Source organism: Budorcas taxicolor, chromosome 12, assembly GCF_023091745.1.
Source record: "Budorcas taxicolor isolate Tak-1 chromosome 12, Takin1.1, whole genome shotgun sequence".
Taxonomy (NCBI): domain Eukaryota; kingdom Metazoa; phylum Chordata; class Mammalia; order Artiodactyla; family Bovidae; genus Budorcas; species Budorcas taxicolor.
In genome coordinates, this window is record NC_068921.1 from 25267868 (window position 1) to 25278584 (window position 10717).

At 37.1% G+C, this 10717-nt stretch overlaps 1 protein-coding gene across 2 annotated transcripts in view; it reads left to right on the forward strand.

Moving 5' to 3' along the window:
- The window catches only part of SPART (spartin), a 35465-nt gene extending 25156 nt beyond the window's left edge, over positions 1–10309 (forward strand). For both annotated transcript variants that reach the window (XM_052650134.1, XM_052650133.1), the window contains exon 9: positions 9718–10309. In XM_052650134.1, coding sequence (XP_052506094.1) covers positions 9718–9991 — 274 coding nt within the window. In that variant the 3' untranslated portion in view covers positions 9992–10309. The remainder of the gene's footprint in view (positions 1–9717) is intronic.
- Positions 10310–10717: the final 408 nt, after the last annotated feature.

Here is a 10717-nt window from a genome sequence, read left to right on the forward strand (position 1 = left end):
ATTTCTAAATAGAAGAATAAAGATTCTAGAAATCAATAGTATTACTGTGACTTTGCCTTGTATTACTAATTGTTGTATTTGTTCATCATCAATGGAAAGAATAGATTCACATTATTTTTAATGCCTGGAGTTTCTATATGCCTTCATGTTCTTATCTGTGATTTTGGTGGGGAAAAGTTGAATTATATTTAAAGTATTACACTTTGTTAGTACTAGCCCCTTCTATATACAAAGAATATTAAATTTTCACATCTTATTTGAATGTACCACTGTGCATAGGTATTGGAACAGACAGATGGTATGACATGCCATTAAGAAATGAACAAACATAGAACTGAATTATTTATCCAAGTTCATCTGATAAGTGGTATTAAAGATGAGACTTAAAAACAGGATTTTAGCTTTTTATTCTGTCTTTATAAGTACTAGAAGGCTAAACTCAAATTTAGTATGAAGGACTTGAGTTGCTTTTTTTAACTTTGAGTTTGTTTAGATCTTAATAGTTAATGTTTATTTAGAAGCAAAAATTAATCGTGTTCTCAGCTGTTGGTTATGTGTTAATTATTTACTCACTGACAGCATTCGAGTTCATACTTCTGCATCAGACATTGTGTATTCAGTGCTTTCCATATGTAGTGTTTAATTTTTAATGCTGTTATCTCCATTTTATAAATGAAGAAACCAAAACCATAGAGCATTAAACACCTGATTAAGAATTGCACCCTAATAAGTGGTAGAGCTGAGATGTAAGCCAGGTCTTTGTCATGCAGTGTCAGGGAACAGTGCTGGGCCACCGCTCTCCTTGATGGGATATCTGTGTGAGTTTAGTATCTGGAATTCTTTTCCAGCACTACATCAGTATGTTTAGACTCCCTCCCATCATAGTAAATTAGCTAACTAGTAAATTACTAACTTAATTTCCAGCCTAAGTTGGTTTGGTCTGCTCAGTCCAGGGCAAACATACCTTTGAGTAAAAGTAGCATGGCATGTCATCAAGGAGGGTCAGTTTTACCAGAGGATTTGGAAAAGCAGATGCAGAGTAGATCTGAAATTTTGATGGAAATGTAAAATCCAAGTCTCCCAGCTGACTTCTTGCCACTCTTGGGCATTGACCTCTAATATAATACTCTTTTTGTTATGCCTTTTAGGTTACTTTTAATGGGTTAGTCATCATTAGAAAAATGGCTTCTTTTTTTGTTGCAAGTGAAGGAGAAACTCACAGGTGTCTTTTAGACCAAAAGTGGATTATTTTTAGATTATTATGTGCTAGCATGGCTAAGTAGGTGGTCACATGAGTAAGTAGGAATTGCTTTATTGGATTTGTCCATTTCCTACTCCTTAAAAAAAAAAAAAATGTACCTAAGTACTTGAATTAAGTTGAGTCTTTTAAAAAGTTTGAAATTCACCTAACTAGGAAGTACAAGGTTTTGGTGTAGATTTTGTATTTCTTGTCCTTAGTGAGGAGAACTTAATGTGATATTAGAGTATTTTTACTGTGGTTTGGAGCTAATTTATTTCTGTTATGGTGTATATTGCTAGTTTTATCCTTTCCTCCAAAGATTCAGTTCTTTTTTTCAGAAAAGAAGCAGGTGAGGATTTAGTTAATTAGATTTGTATTTCCAATTATCAGGATACCTTAGTGTTAGCAGTAACTTAATTAGAAAACTTGGACAGATGGGAGGGACAGTGGGAAATAACAGGTTTTGTCCAAGTAATACTGTGTTCTCACTTAAGAATAATCTTGCCCAGAAGTACAAATTGCCTTTTAGGAGAAGAAACTGCCGGTATTAAGCCAGTAATAATTCAGTCATATTTATCACTGAAGAATTGGAAAATCTAGTTCTGCCATTTAGTTTAGCTCTCCATAATTGACATAAATTTATATTTGTTTACATTTATGAATTTATACCTGTTTACACTATGAAAGCTATTTGATACATGGAACATTTGTATTTTTCTACTCTAATCCAACTGATGATGGTATAATGAAGAAAACTTAATATTTTTTGAACATGTGTATTCTTATTGCCTATGAGAAATTACTTTCCCAAGTAGTTGTTTCAAGTCTGCATTAATTATTTACACTATGCCTAGGAGAAAAATATGTTACATAAATTTCCATATCAGGTTTCTTATAAACAAATACAAAGAATTACTTTTTTAAAAAATTTAGGTATATTTAAAGGCAGGTTCTATTAGATAAGTATATTCTCCATGCCTTTTATGGTTTTGATTCTGATTCAGGACTGTGTTCATTCATTATGAATGACTTACCTAATGACCTGCTGCTACTGCTGCTAAGTTGCTTCAGTCGTGTCCAACTCTGTGTGACCCCGTAGAAGGCAGCCCACCAGGCTCCCTTGTCTCTGGGATTCTCCAGGCAAAAACACTGGAGTAGGTTGCCATTTCCTTCTCCAATGCATGAAAGTGAAAAGTGAAAGTGAAGTCACTCAGTCGTGTCCGACTCTTAGCGACCCCATGGACTGCAGCCCACCAGGCTCCTCTGTCCATGGGGTTTTCCAGGCAAGAGTACTGGAGTGGGGTGCCATTGCCTTCTCCAACCTAGTGACCTATATAATTAAATACACTCCTACTAATTTTTTGAGGTAAATGTATAAGAAAAATTTGTTAAGACTTTATTTTTTGTCAGTTATATTACTACATTCGTTATATAAATTTAGGAGCAAGAAGACCTACAGGAATAAGGAAAAAGCAATTGAGTAACTTTAAATCTACTATACCTAATTGCAGTATAGTATCTATTAAATAATTCATCACTCTTCTACATAGCTTCTAACTTTCACCTTTAAGTTCCTTTTTTCCACTTTAAATTGTTTAGAGGAAAATAATATAACTTTAGTAAGTTAGGTACATTTTTGTTTCCCCTTCAGTAATATTTTATCTTAGAACATATATTTGTGAAGAATAAGCTTAGTAAAAATATTTTCCTGTAGCAAATTAACTCTTTCAAGGTGTAATATTTAACTGATTTATTTAGTAAATTTTAATTAAAGTTTCCCTTAAATTTTCACTGGGTGAAGGGACAAATTCAAATCCATTTGAGGGTATCCCCTTTAGCAGATGTCATATTATACATAAAACTCTATATCACATCTACTCAGGAGTTGTGTAGGATCAGTCTTGTCTTTTCAATATGGTAACTGTATAAATATTTAAATATCATTATGTCTTTCGCTTATTTTTTCTTTTCTACTAAATACTCCCAGTTTAACAATTCCATATATAGTATGGTTTCCAGATCTTTCCTTCATGAATGTTGTTCTCAAAATATGGAACCCAGAGTTGAATCTAATATTCTAGAGGTATCGTAACCAGCTTGAATACAGTGGGGTTGTCTCCCTTGTTTTGATCATATTTAGCATGTGATAAATATGGAATAGAAGACAAAGGGTATGTCTTTATAGTAGCTGTTACTTTATTGACCCATATCAAACTTGTTTTTCTTAACTGAATTAGAATTGCTTTACAATCTGAACCTTTGCCTTATTTTTAGATAGTTGATGTTTGTACCTAAATAAAAACTTTACATTTATTCTGGCTTAATTGTACTTTGTTGATTTTGACTTTGACTCATCATTAATTCTGTCTTATCATTTTGGCTTCAGATTTTGATGTGTGCCATGTTAGCCTTACATTTTGAGTTACCTGTAGGTTGAAAGATGTGTTCTTTCGTACGTCTTGAGATTTTTTCCACAGGTGTTTGTGTGTGTGTGTGGATAAAGTCAAATCACATGCTTACTGTAGCCTTTCTTCCTGATTGATTTTTATCCAAGATTTAATACTTACTGAGACTAGTGGGTCAGCTGTCTACACATCTCCTAACAGTATTGTCATTTCCCACCTTTCAGTTTTGTCTTACAGATACTTCTTAGGGTGGTTGTCTTCCACACTCATTTCTTAAATATTGGTTCTGTCTACCTATGGTTTTACTCTGTACTCCCTTTTCTGCTCTTTGTGGATATCACACACACACACACACCATCACTACCCCCTCCCCCCCCCCCCCCACCCCATGGCCACAATTATCACCTATATCTCAGCAACTCTTAGATCTATATTTCCTCTTAACTTTTAATCTACAGGCTCATACATCCCAACTGCATACCACTGCAGCCATTCAGTCCACAAGTCTTTTTTTTTTTTAATTCCTTTAGCTCCAGCCTCATTAACATTACCTTAGAATAGATTTTCATCATTTTTCATCCAGCTCAAAACTTGTTTCCTAACTGGTTCCTCAGTCTTAAACCCTTACAGTTCACAATGCAACCTGTGATAGATCCATCTGAAATGCAGATTTCGTCATACCGTTCCTACTGATTTCAAGATAAAGTTTAAACTCCTTAGCTTCACCTATAAGGTTGCTTGTAACCCATCTGTATTTGAGAACTATTAAGAAGATATTTCTGTTTTAAATATTTAAGGTTAACATTTTTAAGAATAATTTTGAAGGTTGCATGTAAATTGAATTTTAGGCAGATTTATTAGAAAGTTGTGATGATATTTTGCTATAATGAGTAAAATCTGGAATCACTGCCAGGGTGCTATTTTGCTATATGTTACTAAATACACTGGAAAAATTCCTGAAAAGTCTCATTCAAATTGACATCTGAATCCCATTGACTTATTTAGAGCATTCTTCATATTCATTTTTTATTTTTGTTAAATTGGTAGTATTCAGTATATAAAATGTAATTCAATTAGCTAATTATAGTTAACTTTTTTAAAAGGAAGAATAAAAAATAAGCTTTTTTTTTTTTTTGGCCAGAGATAGGCTTTCTAGGAGTCTTTAACAATGTAGTTTGAGTCTGAATAAAGAAAAGAACTGAACAGTTATTAAGGCAAGAGAGGAGAAAGGGATGTCTGCCAGGAATCCTGGCTCCTGGGCATGTTGAGAAGCAGAGGTGATGAGTGAGGAGATATTTAAAAAATAAACACAACTTCTGAAAAACTGTTCTTAGGGTCTTTAAAAATATCTTTAGTCCTATGGAATTTTCAAAGTGCTTTCACATACATATAAGATAAAGGAGAGGAAATTTTATGAGGTACAAAGAGGTGGGGACTTCACCTGGGTCACATGGCTAATTGTTGGCCCATTTGATATTAGAATCTTAATTTTCTGACTCCCAGTTTAGTAGTTTTCTCCAAACACTAACATGGCCACATTCTTCAGTCATCATGTCACTTGACTGCAGTTAACCCAGGCCTGGAGAGAGAAGCCCTGAGAGGGACCTGCTCAACCAAGAGTTTTGGGCACCCTTCCAGTGCCGAAACTGCCTCCGCCCCTTTCTTCTCATTGAGCCTGAGCCATTGCCACGTGATGACTGTATTTGTGACTGAGACTTAATTGAGTGTGAGAAGGCCCCATGTGTTTTGCAACATCAACAATTCTGTGGAATTACGAGGGGTTGCAAAGCAGCATGGACTGGCAGAAAGCAGTCAGGAGCTTTTCCATTGGGTGACTGTTGCGAAAGCCACAATCAAGAGTGGTATAGACATAAGGTTTGACAGATTGTAGGCTCTGCTGTGCTCTGGTTCTGATTAACATTCTGAATGAAATATTCAGAAGAATTATAAGATTATAGCGTATTTTTAGCACTGAAGTTGGAATAAAACAGAAAACATGAATAAACCAATAGGGTCACAAACCACAGAAGGCCAGGCTAGTAGTAATAGAGGACTTGTTAATTTGGAGGTCTGATCCAGTATAAGAAAAAATGTCCAGATACTGGTCACAAAGCATCTAGGAAACTTCAGTATGTTCTGGAAAAAAGACTGTAAAATTTTGCCTTTTTGTTTAGTTTGTTGTTTAAGCAGTCCTCTATTTGGGGAAACCTGTGGACAGGATCCCTGGACTGCAAGGGGATCCAACCAGTCCGTTCTGAAGGAGATCAGCCCTGGGATTTCTTTGGAAGGAATGATGCTAAAGCTGAAACTCCAATACTTTGGCCACCTCATGCAAAGAGTTGACTCATTGGAAAAGACTGATGCTGGGAGGGATTGAGGGCAGGAGGAGAAGGGGACGACAGAGGATGAGATGGCTGGATGGCATCACTGACTCGATAGACGTGAGTCTGAGTGAACTCCGGGAGTTGGTGATGGACAGGGAGGCCTGGCGTGCTGCGATTCATGGGGTCACAAAGAGTTGGACATGACTGAGTGACTGAACTGAACTGAACTGATGGACCGGAAAAGGTTTTAAAGCCTGGTACTTAGAAAAAGGTAAAGAGTAAAACAGAAAGTAGAGTAAGGTTTAGTGTCCTTGTATACACCTCAAGTTGTATTTTCTTATGGAAATGGTATTAAACACCATCAATTGTATTGATTATGGTCAGGAATAACTGCTTTGTGTGATGTTTTACAATTTCCTAAGTCCTTTGCTCTACTTGAGAACCCAGGAAACTCTTAGATGGCTAGGGCAGGGCTCACTTATTTTATTCATTCAACACCTATTAGGTATTAGACACTGTTCTAAGTACTTAAGATACATTAATGAATAAAGCAAAGAGATCCTTTTATAATGGGGTTTATATTCTAGTGGGACAAACACGCAAAAGAAAAACAGTGGGCGTTTTTGTTTTGTTGTTTAGAAAGTTGTTCTGTAGTTGTCAGTTCAGTCGCTCAGTCATGTCCGACTCTTTGTGACTGTAGCATGCCAGTTTTCCCTGTCCATCAGCAGCTTGCAGAGCTTGCTCAGAACTCCTGTTCATTGAGTCGGTGATGCCATCCAGCCATTTCATTCTCTGTCATCCCCTTCTCCTACCTTCAATCTTTTGCAGCATCAGGGTCTTTTCCAGTGAGTCAGTTCTGTAGAAGAAACAGGCATTAAGTTAGAGAGGAAAGAGCTGTTAAGGGAGGATTGATTGGCTGTGGGATGAGGCAATTAAAATAGATTAAATGCTAAGAGGATTATAGCTGACTTGAAGAAGGTGAGGTAGTTAGCCATGTGAATACCTGGGAAGAGAATAGTCTACCTGGATACCAGCCAGTACAAAGGTCATAGGGCCACTACATGTGTGCTTGGTGGGTTCAAAGAACAGCAGGAAGGCCAGTGAGTCTGCAGTGAGGTGGAGTGGAGTGAGAGAAAGTTGTAGAACCTGTTTAGAGACAAACTCAGATTCCAGTAGTTTGAAAGGCTTAACTAGAATCTAGTAAGTTAGAACTCAAAACCATTTATAGTGACCTATAGTTGTAAGACCAGGAGCTGACTGTGGCTCAGATCATGAACTCCTTATTGCCAAATTCAGACTTAAATTGAAGAAAGTAGGGAAACCACTAGACCATTCAGGTATGACCAAAATCAAATCCCTTATGATTATACAGTGGAAGTGAGAAATAGATTTAAGGGACTAGATCTGATAGACAGAGTGCCTGATGAACTATGGACAGAGGTTCATGACATTGTAAAGGAGACAGGGATCAAGACCATCCCCATGGAAAAGAAATGCAAAAAAGCAAAATGGCTGTCTGAGGAGGCTTTACAAATAGCTGTGAAAAGAAGGGAAGCCAAGAGCAAGGGAGAAAAGGAGATACAAGCATATGAATGCAGAGTTCCAAAGAATAGCAAGGAGAGATGAGAAGTCCTTCCACAGCGATCAATGGAAGGAAATGGAGGAAAATAATAGAGTGGGAAAGACTAGAGATCACTTCAAGAAAATTAGAGACACCAAGGGAACATTTCATGCTAAGATGGGCTCGATAAAGGACAGAAATGGTATGGACCTAACAGAAGCAGAAGATACTAAGAAGAAGTGGCAAGAATACACAGAAGAACTCTACAAAAAAGATCTTCACGACCCAGATAATCACGATGGTGTGATCACTCACCTAGAGCCAGACATCCTGGAATGTGAAGTCAAGTGGGCCTTAGAAAGCATCACTATGAACAAAGCTAGTGGAGGTGATGGAATTCCAGTGGAGCTATTTCAAATCCTGAAAGATGATGCTGTGAAAGTGCTACAGTCAATATGCCAGCAAATTTGGAAAACTCAGCGGTGGCCACAGGACTGGAAAAGGTCAGTTTTCATTCCAATCCCAAAGAAAGGCAATGCCAAAGAATGCTCAAACTACTGCACAATTGCACTCATCTCACATGCTTGTAAAGTAATGCTCAAAATTCTCCAAGCCAGGCTTCAGCAATATGTGAACTGTGGACTTCCTGATGTTCAAGCTGGTTTTAGAAAAGGCAGAGGAACCAGAGATCAAATTGCCAACGTCTGCTGGATCATGGAAAAAGCAAGAGAGTTCCAGAAAAACATCTATTTCTGCTTTATTGACTATGCCAAAGCCTTTGACTGTGTGGATCACAATAAACTGGAAAATTCTGAAAGAGATGGGAATACCAGACCACCTGACCTGCCTCTTGAGAAATCTGTATGCAGGTCAGGAAGCAACAGTTAGAACTGGACATGGAACAACAGACTGGTTCCAAATAGGAAAAGGAGTACGTCAAGGCTGTATGTTGTCACCCTGCTTATTTAACTTCTATGCAGAGTGCATCATGAGAGACTTTGGGCTGGCAGAAGCACAAGCTGCAATTAAGATTGCCAGGAGAAATATCAATAACCTCAGATATGCAGATGACACCACCCTTATGGCAGAAAGTGAAGAGGAACTAAAAAGCCTCTTGATGAAAGTGAAAGAGGAGGGTGAAAAAGTTGGCTTAAAGCTCAGCATTCAGAAAACGAAGATCATGGCATCTGGTCCCATCACTTCATGGCAGATAGATGGGGAAACAGTGGAAACAGTGTCAGACTTTATTTTTTTGGGCTCCAAAATCACTGCAGATGGTGACTGCAGCCATAAAATTAAAAGACGCTTACTCCTTGGAAAGTTATGACCAACCTAAATAACATATTCAAAAGCAGAGATATTACTTTGCCAACAGAGGTCTGTCTAGTCAAGGCTATGGTTTTTCCAGTGGTCATGTTTGAATGTGAGAGTTGGACTGTGAAGAAAGCTGAGTGCCAAAGAATTGATGCTTCTGAACTGTGGTGGTGAAGAAGACTCTTGAGAGTCCCTTGGACTGCAAGGAGATCCAACCAGTCCATCCTAAAGGAGATCAGTCCTGGGTTTTCACTGGGAGGACTGATGCTAAAGCTGAAACTCCAGTACTTTGGCCTCCTCATGCAAAGAGTTGACTCGTTGGAAAACACCCTGATGCTGGGAAAGATTGAGGGCAGGAGGAGAAGGGGATGACAGAGGATGAGATGGCTGGATGGTATCACTGACTGGATGGACATGAGTTTGAGTGAACTCTGGGAGTTGGTGATGGACAGGGAGGCCTGGTGTGCTGCGATTCATGGGGTCGCAAAGCGTCAGACACGACTGAGCAACTGAACTGAACTGATGGTTGTTTCAGTTAAAATTTATATTTCCAGAAAGAGACAAAAAAGGAAATAATGTCTGATTAACAACCTTTATTAAAATTTACATTCTGTTCTTCAGCATAAACAGTCTTCATTGCATTAATCTCAGCCTCAGTTTATTTTCATATTATTTTTACTGAGGGAGAAAATAGTGTTGGCACAGTGTGATTTTATTTTTTACTGTTTTATGTTATTAATCAAATTGAAACATAATCTTTGATTTTGCTTCCAAGGATAACATACGAATCACGTGACCTGTTTAACGGTAATTCAGAAGACTTTGATTTATATTTGTAATTTTGTTGTGCTTTCTCTAATCTTTCTTTTAAAGATATGGACATACTGCAGGAGAAGCTACGCACAACGCAGTAGATTCTGCCATCAATGTTGGTGTAACTGCCTATAATATTGACAACATTGGCATCAAAGCAATGGTGAAGAAAACTGCAAAACAAACGGGACACACACTGCTCGAGGACTATAAAATCATTGATAATTCTAAGGGGGAAAATCCAGGAGGAGGAGCAAGTGCAAACCTGAAAGGGGAGAAAGATGAGCAGAAAGAGGGACCAGAGGAGAACGGGGCAAAGAAGAAAGATAAGTGATGGAGGTGCTGTGCATTGCCTATACCAAAGCCTTACAGACGGATGCAGTTTTGTTAAATATGCTAATGTGGTAATCTTCACAGGCTAACCAGGATTTTAAAAATGTATTCATTCCTACAAAGTGACTACTACATAAGCTTTATGTCATGTATTCTACTTCTGTGGAAAAGAATCGGTATTCTTGCATCTGATCTTTAGAAATATAGTTAACATTCTCTGTGAACTTATTTTTTTCTAAATGTGGCTAAAATATTTTTGCAGTTAAAATAAGACTAATAATAGATGTGCTTAAACCTCATTAAACCTATTGTTAAACTATTTTTGTATTTGCTGTCTTTCAGAAAATGAAGTAGGAAATTATATATATTCACATATACATAAAATTGGCAGTTAGTAACCTTAGTTCTGTGTGTACTGGGAAGGAATGACTTAAAATGTTTCCTCTTTTTGCACTAATTGTGGATTTTTTTTTAAGGTGCTTGTCAGAATTGTCAGTATGTAAGCTAAACAAAAACTGTGATCCTAAATGAAAAGAATTCTTGCATAACATTTAAAAGACTTTTTCAAAACAAGGAATAGACTAATCATGAAAATTAAAATGAGTTTCTATAAAATAATTTGATAGCTTATCTCTTCGTTAGAAAATGGGACAGTCTTTTTGATTTTAAATGATTACAAACAGATTTTTAAGTCTTCTAGAATTAAGTCTTCTAGATTTATCCTGTT